The sequence below is a fragment of the Mustelus asterias genome, chromosome 7 (genome assembly GCF_964213995.1).
Source record: "Mustelus asterias chromosome 7, sMusAst1.hap1.1, whole genome shotgun sequence".
In the NCBI taxonomy this organism is placed as follows: Eukaryota; Metazoa; Chordata; class Chondrichthyes; order Carcharhiniformes; family Triakidae; genus Mustelus; species Mustelus asterias.
In genome coordinates this window covers 59,899,351-59,920,179 of record NC_135807.1, presented here as the reverse complement: position 1 = coordinate 59,920,179, position 20,829 = coordinate 59,899,351, and the positions used below count along the sequence as shown (strand labels likewise).

At 41.8% G+C, this 20,829-nt stretch overlaps 1 protein-coding gene across 1 annotated transcript in view; it reads right to left on the bottom strand.

The window, feature by feature from the left end:
- LOC144495476 (putative Polycomb group protein ASXL3) overlaps positions 1-20,829 on the bottom strand; it is a 196,500-nt gene that overhangs the window by 102,939 nt on the left and 72,732 nt on the right. The window contains exon 6 of the mRNA XM_078215493.1: positions 4,591-4,708. Coding sequence (XP_078071619.1) covers positions 4,591-4,708 — 118 coding nt within the window. The remainder of the gene's footprint in view (positions 1-4,590; positions 4,709-20,829) is intronic.

The window sequence follows — 20,829 nt, the reverse complement described above, 5'->3', positions numbered from 1 at the left end:
TGTGTTGTTAATGTGGTATCAAAAGCATCATACAAAATATATTTTAAAAATGTAAAAATTTTTTAGGAATGGTAGAAGGGCAAACGGCTGTCAAACCCGATCTTTTTCATACATCAGCTTCCCTACCTGCTTTTTCACCGCTGCCTCAATCACTTCCCTCTCCAGTGGTGCAATTAATTGCCTCTTCAATCATGTATACAGTCTTCTTCACAACTCTATTACCTTTCAGATCAAAAGTTTTCACCTGACTTTTCTTGCTCCTAACTTTCTGAATTTAACTCCTATTCATTGATAGGCAAATCCATCACCATGGTGAACAATGTACCTGGATCAATCCAGTCAATTCCCCTGAAAACATCAGTTTGCACACCTTGTAAATCAAAATTGCTCAACATTGCAGCAAGATAAATAATTGTTGTTGCTTGTCTTTGTACCCTTTCAAACTTAATTTAGTCATCCTGTGTCGGTCAGGATGGCAGACTCAGAAGTGGGTAGAACAGTAGGAACAGCTGACTGACTGTGATTATGCAGCAACTGGCCAATAAACACGGTGAAGGACTGGGGCCCAGCAAGTTACGTTACATGGGATGGACAGGAAGTTGCTGAATCTGCCGTCAGCTGATGGGTTGAAAGTCCAGGCTCCAAGTTTAAGCAAACTTGGAGCCTGTACCAAACCAACAGTACTGGCTTTGCAGAGTCTGTCACAGAACCCCAGGACCATCATCACAGACCAGACTCTTTCTGTCACAGAATAATCACCATAGCCTCCAGATTCAGATTCTCTGACACAGAACCCCAGAATCCACCATAGCCTCCAGACCCAGACTTTATCTCTGACACAGAACTCCAGGATCTCCATCTTCAACTCCAGAATCAGTCAGCACTTGGCTCAGAGCAGACAATGTGTGACCTCATATCTCCCTCCAGATTCCCAGGAAGAGCAAGGGGTGCTCTTCCCTTCCAGGAGACCCTCCTGCCTAACCAAGAAGCCAGGATGGCAATTGTAGCAGAGGTTAGCAGCCATGGGATCCGCAGGCCCACCTGGGTCCAATGCAGGAAGAGGGTCAATGACTTACTCTGCACCACCAGGATAAGTTCAATGGTAGGGCTAGATCAATGCGGATCTCACAAAGCAGTAAGGAAAGGCTTTCACTGAGGGGAAGGTTTGGCAGGTGGGAGAATGAAACATGCAGCAGATACACCATGAGGCCTAGATAGATCTGGGCCCAAGCTTTCAGTCTCATACTTCCTTCATAGTTGAAATGACATACCAGTTGGAGTGTGGATGTGGTCATGGAGAGCCAGGGTCAGAAGAGCAGTCAGTGGCTACTGATATGCAGTTGGATTAGCATCCCACCCTCTGGTCATGGGCTCTAGCCAGACAAGAGGCCCATAAGGTGCCTGGATCTTCCTTCAGCTGCACCTCCTCCTCAGGTAGTCAGGGAGGTGCCATTTTGTACTGAGAGGGAGGAGGAGTGATGCCTCTTGTTGCAATTCCTCTCAGGGTGCTCAGAGGGTGAGCAGCCACTCTTCACCCTCTCTGACAAGTGACCACAGTGCCTCCTGGAGCTGAGGTTGAAGAGGTTCCATTCAGGAACTCCTCACCATGCCAGGGCACTCCAGCAGGGCTAGGGAGAGAAATTATGTGCCCCCATACTTCTCATATTTCCAGGTCTCTTATTCCCCCCCGCCCACCCCCATTCTGCCAGCAATTTAATATATCTCACTTCAATCATGCATGATATTCTTTCCCCTTTTAAGATTCAACAATCACAGAAAGATCCTGGTAAAATAATGACACCCATTGTTGGCATTGGGTTGCAAATATCAATGTATTTTATATGCAGCATTATATTAAATGTAATAACCATCTAATGCAGTATTAGTTTGTGAGTGCCCTACAGGTGATCCCACTGCAACTATTAAACAAACCAGAAAGTACAAATTTCAGTACTGTTAATTTGACAGGAAAATATCACATTAGTTATTTATAACTCTGTAGGCAATAATACTGATTCGAGTGATTGTCTCAACCTACACTAACATGTTCTGCACATTGCATCAGATGGACATGGTGACAGTAAATTCATATTTGGAGAAAGATTCAACCCAGATAAACTGTACAAGATCTTTTCCATTCTGCAGAACTAGAAGGTGGGTTTCTTCTTCCTGGATGCATGATATTATTCAGTAAAATTATTTCATATAAGGGATGTAATTGAATTCTACTGATCAGTAACCTCACAGGGCAGGAAGATCAAATGATTCCTGAGCAACAAAGTGGAATGATTGCACAGCATAAACCTCCACTGTCAGTGAGAAGCATTGGCACTCCCAGGTGTCTCTGTGCAACACAACTTTTAAGATGTCAGAGGGCAAAGATTGAATCATTCACAATTGTTTCTGTGTTTTCTTGATCAGCACATCTGCAAACTCTGCTTATTGCTGCTTCTCACTACAATATATTTTCAGTATCTACTAAGCAACATGATATTTCCATGAGTCAAAAAAACTCAAACATACCAATATAGAGCGGCATAATAGGTAAATAGACAAAAGGACAAGAATGAAGTGAACGGGAACGACTCTTGTGAATCATGTGCAGTGTAAAGCAGATTACTGATTCACTGTGAGCCCAATATATACTTCTGCCCTGGTAATCCCACTCCACAAAGCCCCTTTTCATTAGCAACAAAATAAACAAAACTCCAGTTATCATTCCACCCACTGTTCACATAACTATGGATACAAAGGCCACCTAGCCCAGTTCATCTCATCCATCCAAGAACAACATACGAACATATGCATTAGGAGCAGGAGGATGCCATTCGGCCCCTCGAGCCTGCTCTGTCATTTGATAACATGACTTACGTTATACCAGTGAATACAACTCAAAAGTACTTAATTGACTGTACAGTGATTTAAGACATAGTGAAAGGGACCGTACAAATGTAGGTTTTGGCTTTTTTTCATGGCACCCGCGTGGAGCAAGCAGGGTAACAGTAACAATGATGAAATTTAAAGGACCAATGCTGATTCTGTCAGGATAATTAATCACAGAGCAATCAAATGATGTTAGGAAAGTAGCTACAAACAAATCACTACATTCACTAAGCAATTCAACTCCTTAGCTAACTCTCCCCCAACTCTCTCTAACTTCCCTCAACAATTCCTCCAACCGCCCCCAACGCCCCTCCATTCCTCCAATTCCCACTCCAACCTCCCCAACTCTCCCCTCCAACCTCCCATGCCAATCTCCTTCCAGCATGCCCCCACCCCCCTCATGTACGCATCATGAGATTTGTAATAGTAATGGCTTGTTTATTTGGTTCTGAAATATTGAGGTCCAGGAAACACAGTTTAACACATTGTTGGAACAAAGTAAACTCAGACAGGAGGTCTGCTGCCTTCCAATTTGATGTTGGAAATGTTATGGCCATCATTTAGCTTTTTGCAGGATTGTTAATACTTCTGGAACTGTTGATGGCTGTTCTGACAGCTCTTCTAAAGTTAATTTAGTTCTAAGTTGCAGTACGTTAGCTGGTCACAGCTGCTTGACTGCAATGGTGACACTATTGAGATCTTTCTGGTTTATTCCTGGTTAACAGTAAGGGCTTCCCAGTGATTTAGGTGCTAATTTGTACTGCAGACTTCAAAAGTAGAATTGAACAGTGAAAAAAGCTTTTTTTACAGACTTCTTTTGGCTGCTCGGAGCTGTTACCGGATGGATTCTTCTTCCCAGCCAGCCTTTTGTATTTGATCATCCACTGACCCCCTGTATGGACAATAAGTAATGGGGTCTCTCTCTCCGGTCTGTGAATTCAGCTTAAAGTTATACTTTTCAGAGTCAGATACTTAATTTCTGTTCCTGCTTAAATTACACAGCATGTAGAGTTATACCGCCTAAGCTCTCCCAAATTCAATCAATCTTACTGGGACCTGGTGCCTGCCGCCTGGAGCGAGGCATGATCCCAGAACAAAGGTATGGTGTGTTGGATTCCGACAAAGCTGCAGAATCACTTCTACAGAGTGAGTTCTGTACAGTTGTTTCACTTCCAGCAAACTTGTTCCTCTGCTGGATGTGAAAGGGTTAAGGCCTATATTCTGCTCAGTCAAATCTTCTAAACTATGCTGCCACCATGTTACATTATTGTCTTCAACGTAAACATACCAATCATGCAACAAGAATTGGTAATACAATATTATGGGTTTTTTATTTGAAGATGAGAATATCACTAGATGGACTAGTCACATCCTGTCAAGGTATTAGTGATTGATACCATTGGACAGTCCATCAGTGAACTTGTGTACAATGTCACAGCACAGAAGATTGCAGTTCCAATTCTGTCAAGACTTTGCATAAGGCATGAAAACCATTCTGTCCAATGTGGACTGAGCAGTCAACTCCCGCTATGATGGCGCCTCTGGTGACACAGCTATCAGGAAAGCTCAAATGGTTGGCATTTTGATTGGGATGCCATTATTGACAGATATTTTCAGGTTGTCATCTCAACTCAACCTTATTCAATGAGCTTCTTCCATAGAAAAATCAATTGTATGATAATAGATTTATTCAGAATTGCTACTTACCAGCCAATGACTCTGAGTGCTCTTCTGATACTTTTATTGGTGTCAGCACGACACAAGGAATTGCCTTGTTCATCATCATAGAAACACCGATCCTCCTCTTCTGTTGCTGCTTCAGTGCCTATTCATTGCATAAAAATTAAAGGAAGAAACTTTGAGCCACAAAATTCTGTGCTTTTTTCTTCATCACGTTTATTTTTCCTCAAGAACATGATTACTGTTTTAGTGATTAACTATAACAGTTTTACTCTGCTTTATCTGCAAAGGTTTTCATCAGTTTTGTCTTAATTCAAACCTTTCTGTTTGGTTTTTCTTTTAACAATACTGGTTGTTGCACTAATGCCGGCCCATCCTTTAAGTAGAATATTGTCATTAAGTGGAAGCATTTTTAATCCAAAGAATGTTTTATTTCCTTCTCTAAAGGGAAATGTCTCTCATGTTTGTTCTCCTCAGTCTCAAAGAAACACCATGTAGGGGTTTTGAAATTATTGGTTACATTTTTACTTGACTTCTACAGACCTGAGCAATGAGCCACTTCTGCATGTTGCTTCTGGTACCCAAATATAAATAACAGTTCTAATACTGGTTAGCACTGCGATTAGTACTGCACTTATATTTGCATTTGAACACAATCCAGAAGCATTATGATACACAGTAAGTTCCCATTTTAAGTTGCCCTTTTTTAAGTCTTCCATTTTAAGACCAGTTAATAGGGCCTGGATTTGTAGTTAGCGTCGGGAGTTTAGTCCTAATGTTGTTTCACTGGGTTCAAGAGTCACATGACCTGATTGACACCATTTTGAAGTAGCCTCTCCTGCTCCCGACCCTCCCAGTCACTGCCAACCTTTGCACTCTGCACCAATCCCTCTTGCACACCTGTCCAGTTGCCACTGACCCTATTTCCACCAACCTTCTTAGTTTCTGGCAACCACCCCTCTCACTCAACCTCCCAGTCGCTGCCTACACTTCCATTTGTGACTGACTTCCCCTCTTGCTCACCCTCCCAGTCACTGCTGACCATCTGCCCTGCCAATCCTCCCTCTTGCTGCCTCTCTGGGTTGTGGTTTACGTTTGCAGCTGCGCAACTCAAAGCTACTCTTCCTGCCTCTCGCCATTTATCTTGTAAGCCCTCACTCGAGAGAAGGAAGCGGCAAGCAGGCAGAGGTAGCAAAAAGGAGATTTGGTGAGAGTGAGGGTCAACGAGAGTAAGGGACAATGAGAGAGAGAAGATTAGCAGGAGGGAGAGTCAGCAAACACAATCCATGGTGACTAAGAGGGTCAGGGAGGAGGAAGGTAGCGAGCTGATGAGTGATTGAGTGGGACCGGTAGAGGGGCAGCGAGTCCAGAGGCAGCGGTTATAATGAGAAAATCTGATTCTGTAACATTGGTTCATTTAAGGTTGCATTTTTATTTGTTAAGCCAAGACCTATTTTTCTCCCACAAAGTCAGCAAAATGTGATGGAACTCTACATCAAATGAAATGACTGTCCCAAAATGATTAAATGTTCTGAGCATTCCTGCACTTATCTAATTCTATCAATAATTGATTCTCTCATCTGAGATAAAAGCATCTGACATAGCAGCCTTTTAGATGTTTTCATTACTAACCAAAGAACTATATGACTGACTTCTTTCTAGAACATAGAACATAGAAAGCCACAGCACAAACAGGCCCTTCGGCCCACAAGTTGCGCCGATCACATCCCTACCTCTAGGCCTATCTATAGCCCTCAATCCCATTAAATCCCATGTACTCATCCAGAAGTCTCTTAAAAGACCCCAACGAGTTTGCCTCCACCACCACCGACGTCAGCCGATTCCACTCACCCACCACCCTCTGAGTGAAAAACTTACCCCTGACATCTCCTCTGTACCTACCCCCCAGCACCTTAAACCTGTGTCCTCTCGTAGCAACCATTTCAGCCCTTGGAAATAGCCTCTGAGAGTCTACCCTATCCAGACCTCTCAACATCTTGTAAACCTCTATCAGGTCACCTCTCATCCTTCGTCTCTCCAGGGAGAAGAGACCAAGCTCCCTCAACCTATCCTCATAAGGCATGCCCCCCAATCCAGGCAACATCCTTGTAAATCTCCTCTGCACCCTTTCAATGGCTTCAACATCTTTCCTGTAATGAGGTGACCAGAACTGCACGCAGTACTCCAAGTGGGGTCTAACCAGGGTCCTATAAAGCTGCAGCATTATCTCCCGACTCCTAAACTCAATCCCTCGATTAATGAAGGCCAGTACGCCGTACGCCTTCTTGACCGCATCCTCCACCTGCGAGGCCGATTTAAGAGTCCTATGGACCCGGACCCCAAGGTCCTTCTGATCCTCTACACTGCTAAGAATGGTACCCTTCATATTATACTGCTGCTTCATCCCATTGGATCTGCCAAAATGGATCACCACACACTTATCCGGGTTGAAGTCCATCTGCCACTTCTCCACCCAGTCTTGCATTCTATCTATGTCTCGCTGCAACTTCTGACATCCCTCCAAACTATCCACAACACCACCTACCTTGGTGTCGTCAGCAAACTTACCAACCCATCCCTCCACTTCCTCATCCAGGTCATTTATGAAAATGACAAACAGCAAGGGTCCCAGAACAGATCCCTGGGGCACTCCACTGGTCATTGACCTCCATGCAGAGAAAGACCCCTCCACAGCCACTCTCTGCCTTCTGCAGGCAAGCCAGTTCTGGATCCACAAGGCAACAGCCCCTTGGATCCCATGCCCTCTCACTTTCTCAAGAAGTCTTGCATGGGGGACCTTATCGAACGCCTTGCTGAAGTCCATATAGACCACATCCACCGCTCTTCCTTCGTCAATGTGTTTGGTCACATTTTCAAAGAACTCAACCAGGCTCGTAAGGCACGACCTGCCCTTGACAAAGCCGTGCTGACTACTTTTGATCATACTAAACTTCTCTAGATGATCATAAATCCTGTCTCTCAGGATCCTCTCCATCAACTTACCAACCACTGAGGTTAGACTCACCGGTCGGTAATTTCCCGGGCTGTCCCTGTTCCCTTTCTTGAATATAGGGACCACATCTGCAATCCTCCAATCCTCCGGAACCTCTCCCATCTCCATCGACGATGCAAAGATCATCGCCAAAGGCTCCGCAATCTCCTCCCTCGCCTCCCACAGTAACCTGGGGTACATCCCATCCGGTCCCGGCGACTTACCAACCTTGATGCCATTCAATAGTTCCAACACATCCTCTTTCTTTATGTCCACATGCTCGATCCTTTCTGTCCACCGCAAACCAGCAGTACAACCACCCAGATCCCTTTCCACCGTGAATACCGAGGTAAAGTATTCATTAAGCACCTCCGCCATTTCTAACGGTTCTGCACAAACTTTTCCCCCTTCACCTTTTAAGGGTCCTATGCCTTCACATCTCATCCTTTTACTCTTGACATATTTGTAGAAAGCCTTGGGATTCTCCTTAATCTTACCCGCCAAGGCCTTCTCATGACCCCTTCTCGCTCTCCTAATTTCCTTCTTAAGTTCCTTCCTACATCCCGTATACTCCTCTAAATCCTTAACACCTCCTAGCTCTCTGAACCTTCTGTACGCCTCTCTTTTCTTATTCACCAGGTTCATCACAACCTTCGTGCACCACGGTTCCTGTACCCTACCAACACCCCCCTGTCTCATCGGAACGTTGTCATGCAGAGCTCCAGACAAACATTCCTTGGAAATCCTCCACTTTCCTTCGGTACTTTTCCCCAAGAATGCCTCCTTCCAATTTACCCGTCTAATTTCCTCCCTGATGATACTGTATTTCCCTTTACTCCAGAGAAACACTTTCCTAGCCTGCCTGATCCTATCTCTTTCCAATGCTATCGTGAAGGAGATAGAATTATGATCGCTATCCCCAAGATGCTCACCCACCGAGAGATCCTCCACCTGTCCAGGTTCATTAGCCAGCACCAGATCAAGTACAGCCTCTCCTCTAGTAGGCTTATCCACATACTGTGTCAGGAAACTCTCCTGGACACACCTAACAAACTCCTCTCCATCCAAACCCCTAGCCCTAGGGATATTCCAATCTATGTTTGGGAAATTAAAATCTCCCATCACGACAACTCTGTTATTCCTACATCTCTCCAGGATCTGTTTCCCCATCTGCTCCTCAACATCTATTCCATGTCTTGCTACAATGAGTTCTATATTGCTATTTGGTGCCATATAAACCAAAGACATAATGGGCGGGATTCTTTGATCTCATCCATGGCAGCCCCACTGCAAGTGAGAACAAAGAATTTGGTGTTCTGGCCAAAACTCCATCTATTTTCAGCAGCATCGGAGAATCCCACCCACCAAGGAGGACAAAGATTTCAGGCGGATAAGTCAGATTTCACAGAAGCTTTGTTGGGGCCACACTTATTTCCAATACACACAAATGATCTGCAATTGAAGTAATAATATTGAATTCCATTAAAGACATCAAATTGGGGATATGACAAGATGACTTTTTTAAACAAAAGTTGTGTTATTGGGAATCATACCAAATCTAGATGCTATACATTTATTATTCAGTGCTGGATTAAGAATCTAAAAAAGATCTACATTAAAAATAGTCCATCAGGTTATTTAAAATAAGCAGCAAAGGGAGTTGGTGATCCATGTACACAGGTGTGTACATGACCAACCATGTAAAAACCAATGTAACTCCACAAAAATAATAAAAGATCAATGGACTATTGGTCTCCATCTCAAGGGGGCTGGAATACAACATTGAGGAATTATACTTCAGTTAGTCACACCCTATATGGAGTACATCATTCAGTTTTAGGTACTGAATCTTGGGAAAGATACATTGGTTGCAGAGGAGGTACAGTGCAAAGTCAGTAGAACAATACCTGGACTTAAAGGTTGCAAAAATCTGGTTGGTACTCCTTGGATTGAGGATTGAGGGGTGATCTAATTGATATCCGTAAAGTGAAAAAAGGATTTAATCGGCAAATACAGATATAATAATTCCTCTGGTGGGGAATCCAGAACAAGGGGCTATTATTTTAAAATTAGATCTAAAGTACAGGAAATCCAAAGCGCTCTTCCCCAAAAACTGGAGGCTGGCTCAATTGAACTTTTGAAGACTGAGATCCAAGGATTTTTGCGACTTAACTTATTGAAGGATCTGGAGAAAAATGAGCTAAGTAGAATTGAATTATTGAAGTACAGGTCAACCTTGATCTAATAGAATAACAAAGTAAATGTAAAGATTTGAATAGCCTGTTCTTCTTATATGCTTTATCTAATACCTGTTTCCAGAAGAAGTTCTACATGGGAGCAGTAACCCTCGCTGATTTCTTTTCCTGACCTAACCTAATTGTGCTGAATATAGTTGAAGAATCCATAATGAACTCATATATAAACAATCTCAGTGCAGACTTAGGTCTGTGTGGCTCAGCTGCTCTCTGAATTTCTTTGTTCAGACCACAGGGGAGTGCAAAAGCAAAACTAACAGAAGGTAGAAGCTTGTATTTTCTTACACTAACACAATAATAATGCCACAATACAGAATCAGCCTGTTTACCTGAAGCATACAAAATAACATTTATTGATATAGTAAACAAAAATCAATTTATAGGATCAGTTCTGAGCTGCTTGGGCTTGATGCGACTCACTTACAGGGCTGGGAATAATGAGGTGGCATGTATAAGTCTGAATCAATTGGAATTTGTGTGATAGGCATCAAAAATAATTATTTTACTATTACAATCCTTTGTCCTTCAGTAGAACATCCAACTTACCAGGTTTCAAGAAGCAAGAAATCATACTTGAAGCAGGTGATGTTGACTCAAATGCAAATGTTAAAATGAATTATTCCCAGAATTTTATGGTCATGTCAGAGAGGCTTAACCTTAGAGATAACTGGATTGGATTTATAATTTGTTGAGGTGTACTCAATTTTCAATTCAAAAAATAAATATTCACATCGATGTACGGTATATTAGAAAAATCTAAAAATTAGATGGATATTATGTGCTGTAATTAAAGGAATAAGCCACTGTGTGATAATTATTACCTGAGGTTTAAACTAAACCGGACGAGATTATTCAGTAGAAACTTTCCTCTAAAACTATTAAAACTATGCTGACTAATATTGTTCCCATTATTTGGTTGAAGTCAATGAGGTTAATGGTAGCTGGTGCATGTTCTGATCACGCTTTAACAATACTGTGTATAATATGTTTGAACTTTAATTACTTTTATTTAGTATTTAATGCAAGACAAAACCTCTCAGAATTCTTGTATATCTTCTTTTTATGTTGTAATGATTTACTGTGCAATCTGTTAACAAGCCTAAGGGGAAGGAAATAGTTCATGGAAGTTGTGCTGACGTTGATTTACCTCCTGATCATAATTGCTGCAGCATGGTTGACCATGCCTTCAGTTGCCCAGGCCTCAAGCTCTGGAATTCCCTCCCTGTACCTCTCCACCTCTCTCTGTCACTTTCCAACTTGAAGATACTTATTAAAACCTACCTCTTTGGTCACCTGACCTAATATCTCTTTATGAGGCTCGGCGTCATACTTTGTTTTATAATGCTCCTGTAAAGCCCGTGGGACATTACATTAAAGGTGTTCAATAAATGTCTGTTGTTGTTGATGATATCCTGGGGTTAGACAGCATTGTAACCCATGACCTACGCAGCTTATAAAAATAAAAATACTGGGGATGCTGGGGATCTGAAATAAAAAGAGAAAATGCTATATAAACTCAGCAGGTTTGGCAGCACTTGTGCAGAGAGGAACAGAGTTAAGGTTTCGAGTCCACATGACCCTTTTATAGAACTGTTCTGTAGAAGGATCATGTGGAATCAAAACATCAACTCTGTTTCTCTCTCCGCAGATGCTGCCAGACCTGCCGAGTTTATATAGCATTTTCTCTTTTTATTACCTGGACAGCTTAGGTGGTCCACATGCATTTTTCAATGTGTGCTATGATAACAAATGTTTGTCCCAGGTCTAAAAAGGATCGTTTTCACTTTTGTTGCTTGGTTGGTAAAGTATGAAGCTGATCACTTGTTCATTATACGACACACCTGATTTTCATTCAATTAAATTTGACCAAAAATGAAAATCGGGCACATCCAATTGAGTGCAATCAGGTGAATTAACTGCTGTACTTGTTTAACATCAAGTGGTGAAGGTGAATATTGTCCCTAAAGAGCCTTGGCCAATATTCCAATCCCTAAAGTAGATGGCAGAATTTCTAACCAAAGAATGGGAGCAGATCTATTGGATATTTTACTGTTATTATGAAATCAATCAGCCCCTTTAGAGCTAAGAAGCTAGATTACAATATCTTACCGTGTTAATGGTGATAAGTGAGACTGAGTTACAAGGTTGTAATCTAATAAAGGATTTGAAGGATGGCCAAAATTACACGAGTGAAGCATGGGTATATAAGAATTAGATTACAACCTTAGTTTACCCCTTGTTTTCTGTGGTCAGATACTGGAAGGCCTGTTATGAAGTATAATGCAAAATTCTAAGAGAGGGAAACAGCATTTTGTTTGTATTTTGACAGTTGCTACCAATTATTCAGTGCAGAAAATAACCCCAGTACGGATTAGCCATTCTTCACCTGCTCATGGACTCATCAAGTTAGATTTGGTGGTAACTTCGGGACATATCCACTGTTGCTGCATCATAAATATATTGGATATGGTTCCCATACTGAATTTGTATGATTTTCCTCTTTTCAATGAGTGCATTTCTTGGAACAGTAGCTCCTGCAGGGCCTGTTGATATTTTGTTCTCAGGGTGGATTTTGGAGATAACATTTTACGATTGTACATTTTCAGCTTTTATCAGTCCTAAATCCTGACATACATAATTTTAAATAATTACCGTAGTCATAGCAACACAACAGAATACACATCTGCTACTCAAACTGATAACAAATTCCTTACCACCTGCTGAAAAATCTTGACCCCAAAATTAGCAATTACAGAAAACTTTCATATTTTGACTGTCACAGACTAAGTGTTAAAAATGGAAACTCTTATTGCAAATTGTATGCAAGAATCCTGCTAATCATTAGTTACTGCCCTTTGTTTCTTAATGTGCTGGAAAGCTGATCTCTCAAATTGAGTATTTCAGTGTGACAGTCATTGAGGACGCAGAAAGAATTAGCTGTGAAAATTCACAATGATGACTACAATCTATTCAAAAATCAGCCCATCAACTTTTACAACATTGATTATAATATGTCATCTTAACAGCAACTGCCATTTATATATAGTGAATGTCAAAATTTTCCCAAGGCACTTTTATAAAGAACATTGTGCCGGATGTGGGGCTTCAGGGATTGTCGTCTAGTTTAGGATCTGAAAGGATCACGCAGCAACATTGATGCCAGGTCCCTCGCTCAGATACTCAGTGCCTTTGAACAAGGGAAGCACCTCTGCCTCTCCTATCCTCACCCCGTCCATGAGCCCCCAGGAGCCTGCAAGCAAACACACCCGGGTTTGTTTGTTGTGTAATCATCCACCACAGGGTTAAAAACAGCCCTTAATTGGCATGGTGAGTAACACAAAGCTAGGTTCTGAGCAATGGGGGGTTCGTAAAGAGACTGCATACCTCTAAACAGAAGGGCCACAAGATAGGAAGTGTATGGAAACACTGACGAAATGTGTGTCCAGTGCCAATTCTCACCCGAGGAAAAGGCTCAAAGCAGGGTAGGCTTATGAAGGTGCTCATGTAATCCTAGAAGGAATGCAATGCCAAGATCTTCACATCTGATGGTCAGGTGCTAAGGTTAACTAAAGCTGAACTCTTCAACCTCGTTTTGTAGGAGCAAAGATCTCACACTGGCCATGAGAACTGCCATTCAAGGGGTAGCAGGGCTGACCTCGCAATATTGATGCCCAGACAAGGAGGCTCTTAACTTTGGCATGTGGCCACAGAGCAGACAGTCGGCAATGGTGGGATTGGCGTCCAACAGAACGGGTGATTTATGAATGCTCCATGAACATACCTTAGAGCAGCTCCGACATTGTGAAATTGGATTCAGTAGATGTGCTCTGATGAAGCATCTGCTGAGATGAAGGAGGTTGTCTAAATGTCTTACACAGGGCCAATGCCAGAGGATTATCAACAGCCAAATGTGGAGGCAGTGGTGACTCAGAAAATTATGCACTGTGAAAATCCACTATTACAGGAGTTAAGCAGCAACCTCCACTGGTCCAGATGCATGTAACTTGTTGGTGGGGCCTCAGGCAATATTAGAAGGGATGGAACAAGGTGAGCAGACTATCCCCCAACTGACCAAGGTACAGGCGCCACATCATTAAGATGACTACCTGCTCAATGTGACCATTGTTGTGATATTACAGCCATTGCATTGCTCCCGTGCCTAAGTTATGGGGTTTCACAGAGGAGTCAGCAACCATCCCTTTATTGGCCTTGATTACTCCCGTGCCTAAGTTTTGGGGTTTCACAGAGGAGTCAGCAACCATCTCTTTATTGGCCTTGATTACTAGCCATTTCTATTTTCTATATTGTAAGACTTTTCTTCCACCTTTTCTGCAGATTCCTATTTTTCCCTCTACTTTTTCAAAATGGTACTGCAGAATTCTGTGAAATCGTTCCTGGTCAAATCTCATTTAAGAGAAGAACTGACATAAATGCCAAAAGGAATCAAAAAGGAGACAACTCAAGATAATTGATAATGTAATTGCAAGCATTTCCTAATGGGTGTGTAAACAGAGGAATCTATTGTTAATTACTGTGCATTAGAAATAGGCGTTACAGGCAGCATAGTAGACGATAGCCACTTGACACAATCACAAAGGATTTATGAAACAAGTCCACATTTTCAGATGTTTTGCCTGTCAGAATGTGACTCTATCCCAATTATATCTGGGAAGTTAAACAAATGAAAAAACGTTTGTAACTTCTCTCCTCACAACCAGGCTGTATCTCTTATAGCTGGAAGACAATTTAAAATTTAGCCTTCTCCACTGCAACCATCACCCAAGATAAGTGTTTTTTTTGCAGGAGGAATTATTCTAGTCTTTTTTGTCTTCCCCTTCCCTACCCATTTTGGGACATTCTGCAGTCGTGCAATGCCCCACCCAGTGGCCTAACTAGCAAGTCTGCCCTTCCATCACCACCCCTAAAGTTAAAGTTTATTTATTAGTCTCAAGTAAGGCTTACATTAACACTGCAATAAAGTTACTGTGAAATTCCCCAAGTTGCCACACTCCGGCGCCTGTTCGGGTCAATGCACCTAACCAGCATGTCTTTCAGACTGTGGGAGGAAACCGGAGCTTCCGGGGGAAACCCATGCAGACACGGGGAGAACGTGCAAACTCCACACAGACAGTGACCCAAGCCGGGAATCGAACCTGGGCCCCTAGTGCTGTGAGGCAGCAGTGTTAAAGGGGGGCATAGGAGGGTTTAATGACCATAATCAGTCAGGATCAAATAAAATCCTCTCCTACAGGATTCAGTATTCAACTGAAAGTTTAAATGTAGTGTTGCATTTTATTACTTAAATAATTTATAACAGATTTGATTGATTAATCAATATCATAATTCCAGTCGCTCATGATTACATTTATTCCATGACCAAGGTTGGTAACTATACCTTGAAGCAGTAAATTTCAGACTTCATTCAAAATAGATAAAGAAAAATGTTGCTCTACCACCAATTTTAGAAGAAATGAATGCTTCCAAGTTCCTGGAAGAAAATCTGTTGAATTGTTCAATAAAGGATATAGTTAAAATTTCAGTTAAAGCAAGTACTGGATAAGCTTTTTCAATCGAAGAATCAGTTGTGAAGTGATAGATTTATTTTCAGATGACTAGTTAAGATTTAAAACTGGAAAATGGAGCTGTGAATCTGGTACTCAATACAGTAAATGCATTTACTCGTTATAAACTGCAGTAACCTGTTTGCTTGGTGCAGAATGTATCATTTGTTATACAAATACTGTGTAAAACATGAAAGAAATGCATGTGATGGTTAATTGTGTATAATGTCTTTTACAGTTCAAGGGAAAAATAGCAGAACTGGAAGTGAATATCACAAAGCAATACTCGATGACACATTTTGATCTCTCTCCCCCCCCTCTCTCTATGCAGCATTCTCATTATCTAAGGGTTGCTAATCATATAGCTCAATGATGCCAAGATGTCACAATGGGGCAAGTAGATTGGAAAGGCTCCAAAAAGTACCTCAGTTAGTACGCGGATCAAACCCATGCCATCAAGCATTGTACTAACCAATTGAACTAACCAGCCCTACCATATTCAGATATTAAACATATTACATTCAACTGTGACTAAGGGAATTTATCTTTAACCTTCTAAACACAATTAGAAATTAATTGATACAGGTAATGTGGTAGCGCAGTCCTTTGGAACACCATGCACCATTATGCAGAGACAGTCTTTCACATATAGAGGAAAGGAAAAATGCATAAATTATTCGACTTTGCACAACTGATGGGATTTGATTCTAGAACAGTATGGAGAGAAGTCAAGCAGCAGACTACCCATCATGTCCCTTCCTTGTGGATGGTATGTGGCATCAGATACTTAATGGGGGAGAAAATGACTCAAGTGAAGAACGAGCTCAATAGTTTTATTCTGCAAAAGTGTTGGAAATTTCTTAATTCTCATTGGATGAATAAAATTAATTGGATGACTTGTTTAATTTAGACACATAAACGTTAATGGAGTCGAAAGGATTAGTTAGGTGAAGAAAATAACAAAACAGATAAAAACTGAAGAAAAGTAGATTTCTTGAAATGAGTCCTAAAATTCTTATTTGGATGCCAGACACCACCTGAAGTATGGGGAGGTGGGGGATGTTGAGATGTCTGTAATGGGAATTCATGTCCACATTGCATAATGCTTCCTGAGAATTTGTTGTGGTGGAGTGGGCTCTGGAATAAAATGCCACCTTGCTATTTTATCAAAGCCTCAAGACGAATGAAAAATTGAGAATTTCTGCTTATTACACCTCCTCTTGACCCATCTTTCGTTCCTTTACTTATTCCATTACCATCTCCTTTGCCTTTTGTTATTAGAGTCATAGTGGTTTACAGAATGGAAACAGGCCCTTTGGCCCAACTTGTCCATGCAGCTCTTTTTTTCAAACCCCTAAGCTAATCCCAATTGCCCGCATTTGGCCCATATCCCTCTATACCCATCTGACCCATGTAACTGTCTAAATGCTTTTTAAAAGACAAAATTGTACCCGCCTCTACTACTACCTCTGGCATCTTGTTCCAGACTCCTCTATCTTTGGGAAAAGATATTGACTATCTAGCTGATCTGTGCCCCTCATTATTTTATAGACCTCTATAGGATCACCCCTCAGCCTTCTACATGCCAGAGAAAAAAGTCCCAGTTTATCCAGCCTCTCCTTTTAACTCAAACCATCAAGTCCTGGGTAGCATCCTAGTAAATCTTTTCTGCACTCTTTCTAGTTTAATAATATCCTTTCTATAATAGGGTGACCAGTACTGTACACAGTATTCCAAGTGTGGCCTTACCAATATCTTGTACAACTTCAACAAGACATTCCAACTCCTGTATTCAATGTTCTGACCAATGAAACCAAACATGCTGAATGCCTTCTTCACCACTCTGTCCACCTGTGAATCTACTTTCAAGAAGCTACGAACATGTACCCCTAGATCTCTTTATTCTGTAACTCTCCCCAATGCCCCACCATTAACTGAGTAAGTCCTGCTCTGGTTCACTCTACCAAAATGCATCACCTCGCATTTATCTAAATTAAATTCCATCTGCCATTCATCAGCCCACTATCAAGATTTGGTAGTTTTTTTTTACTGAGTTGACTGACAGAATTCTAATTCTACAAATTGCCTCTGATGTCATAAATATTTTCAGCCCCCATCCCACATTGTGGCCAGCCAGCCTGATTGATAGCTGAACCTTCAGTCAGGTAGAGAGACAGTAAGAGAGAGCTTTAGCAGTGGACAGCTCTGTACTGGGGCTAAGGTTGATCAGAACAGGTGGAGCCAGGCATTTTGACAGGGGTAGGGAGCTCAGTTGGAGGTGCTCGATTGGAAGTGGATGGAAGGAGGATGGAAGGTAGTGGATTGGATGAGGCATCTCACGTAGGCACTTACCTCCTGAATCGACCAAGACCTAACCTTGAGGAAGCTTGCGCATTACCTTCTTGGGAAACATACCACTTAAAATTAAAGATCTATATAACTGCGATGATACTGTGCCTTTGAGAAATGTAGTTTTATCATGTTTCTTGTAAGAGATATGTTTGATTGTCAGCTCTGTTTTATATGGTGCTGATTGTATGTAAGGATGTGCGGGTTAGGTTGATTGGCCATGCTAAATTGACTCTAGTGTCAAGGGGATTGACAGGGTAAATGTGTGGGGTTATGGGAAGAGGGCCTGAGTGGGATTGTAGTCGGAACAGATTTGATGGGCCAAATGGCCTCCTTCTGTACTGAAAGGATTCTACGATTCAATAATTTGCCTGGGCAGAGGCAGCTCAAATGTTGGGAATACAGGATAAGATTTTAGCTAATGGTGTGTTTATCAAAACAGAGTTAATGCATTTTTGTTTACTCAGGTTTCCCTTGGGGTCAGAGTAGAGTTTTGATTAGGTTGATTGGCAGATTCAGAGTCATGTGCTAATGGGAGGAGCTAAGCTTGCAGGAAAGATATATGGTTTCTTTTTTTTAAAAACAGTTTCTACCTGGTACTTAAAGAAGCAAGGGGTGTCTTTCTCTCTCTCTGGAGGTTGCTGTTTGGTGCTGTAAGAAGATAGGGTCTCTTTGTCCCCGTCTCTCCACAGGTATTCAAAAAGCTCCAGGACTGTTAACAAGTACAAGAACGTATGCCTGTGTTGTTTGCTAACTGATTTTTAAGAGAGGTTTTAAGTCTGTAGGCAGAATATTGCTTGAATTGGAAGTAATAGAGATAGGTTAGCAGTTAAGAATTGTATCTTTTCATGTTTAAGTATTGTTCGAATGTTAAATGTTAAACTGATTTATTTGTTATAGTTAAACTGTATTGTTTAATAAAGTTTGTTTGATAAAAGTGCCCTAGTGTGTCAATAGAATTACATCTGGAGTGAAACAACGTATCCTCACATTAATATAAAAATAGCAAATAGTTGGGGACTAGTCTAGCTTCCTAATATACCTTGGGGTTGCTGATCAGTACTCTAACAATGACAGTAAGGTTTGCTGCGAAGGTGCCTCGGTGAATTGGTTCACTGCAGGCTGTACACATTTTTGCCACTATGCATTGATGGTGGAAGAAGTGAATGTTTAAAGGCTGGAGAATTGTGGCTATGAGGAGAGATTGGAGGGTTTGGGGTTGTTTTCTGTGGAACAGGGAAGACTGAGGGGTGACATGATTGAGGCATACAAAATTGTGAAGGGTAGGGAGAGAGTAGTCAGGAGGAGCCTGTTTTCCTTGACAGAGAATTTAACGCCTCAAAGTCATAGATTCAAGCCAAGTGGCAGAAGGATTAGAGAGGACATGAGGAAAAACTTTTTATGCAGATGGTAGTGGGTGACTAGAATTCGCTGCCTGACTTGGTGGTGGAGGCAGAAACCCTAAACTTGTTTGAAAAAGTATCTGGGTCTGCACCTTAAGTGCTGTAAGTTGCAGGAAGATTGTATTAGAAAGGGCACCAGGGTCTCTTTGAGTCGGCATGGACAAGATGAACCGAAGACCTCCTTCTATGCTGTATCATTCCTACGGTTTCTATGCTGGTGGATGGGTTGCCAATCAAGCGGGTTATTTTGTCCTTGATGGTGTCAAGTTTCTTGAATGTTGTTCGAGCCGTGTGCAAAAATAGGCATTCGAGGAGGATGGTGTGGTCAACTGTATCCTTCGACAGCATCTTCTGAACTTCTGATCTCTACCACTTAGAAGGACTAAGAGAACAGATACATGAGAACCACCACCTGCAAATTCCGCTCCAAATCACACACCATTGTGACATGGAACTATACCACCATTCCTTCACTGTCATTGGGTCAAAGTCTTGGAAGTCCCTTCCTAATGCTACTGTGGGTGTACCTACAATACATGGACTGTAGTGGTTCGAGAAGGTGGCTTACCGCTACTTTCTCAAGGGCAATTAGAGATGGGCAATAAATGCCAGTCTGGGTGGCAGTGTCAACATACAATGAGTAAATAAATTTAAAAAGTAGACAGCATGTTGTTGGGAAAGCAATGAAAGGGGCAAATAAAAAGAATATGTTAGATCTAAAATTGCAAAACATTAAATTAACAAAATAGCACACTACAAAACATTGAATTTTATCATTTATAATCCTGGAATGTGCTTTAATAGTCGGCATCCTAACATATACACCTTATAATTTAAATAACATCATATTTCTTATAAATAGGCTACAAGGGTGGCATTTAAATTAGATTCATTAAATTCATTTACACTTCAGTGGTTGAGAAACTAATCCTTTGATTTTGCATCCGGCACACATTAAAAGATAGATGCAGGAAAGCATTTGCAGACTGGGAATACCAAACACAGACATTCAATGGAGAATAAGCAAACAAGACCAAGACAGATCAGGGCTGGAATTCACCTCGGGAAGTATTGCAAAATAGGCAATAGCAAATTGGCAGCCATCTTACAAATTGTCTGAAATTGGAAAAAAATCAGTTTGTATTAAAAGGGTTGTCCATTCATAGAACCAGATGGCAGAATATTCCATCCTGGAGACTAAGTCCGTTGGCGGGTGGCTGGGAAGGTCGACGTGATTCCCGCTGGGTGACAGGGCGGATGAACATGCATGATCATCTACATTTTAGCTAATTAATTATGCATCAGTGAGAAGCTCGGTGAATCTCATGGCAGCGGGTGGGCAGGAAGTCACCCGTACTGCTATTATCTCATGGGGCGAAGGTCCTGGTGCCATATGCAAAGGGAACCTGGATAGATAATCACTGCTAGCAGGCTAGGAGCTCTGCATTACTCTTCTAGAATCCTCGAGGCCACAGCTCAAGCTGGAAAAGCTGGCAGATGTGAATAACCACATCCTGGGGTACGAGGACGCCTCCGACATTGCCTTTCACTCATCTCTGGATAAGAGCATTGCCTGCGACAGACACATGCTCGCCGTTGCAGTGCACCAGCATCTTGACTGTTTGTAACTCTGCTGCCTCTTCTTGCTCAGACCCTTGTTCCTCCTGGCCCTGTGCCAATCTGTGAGGGGCCTTCCCTCTCCTCAT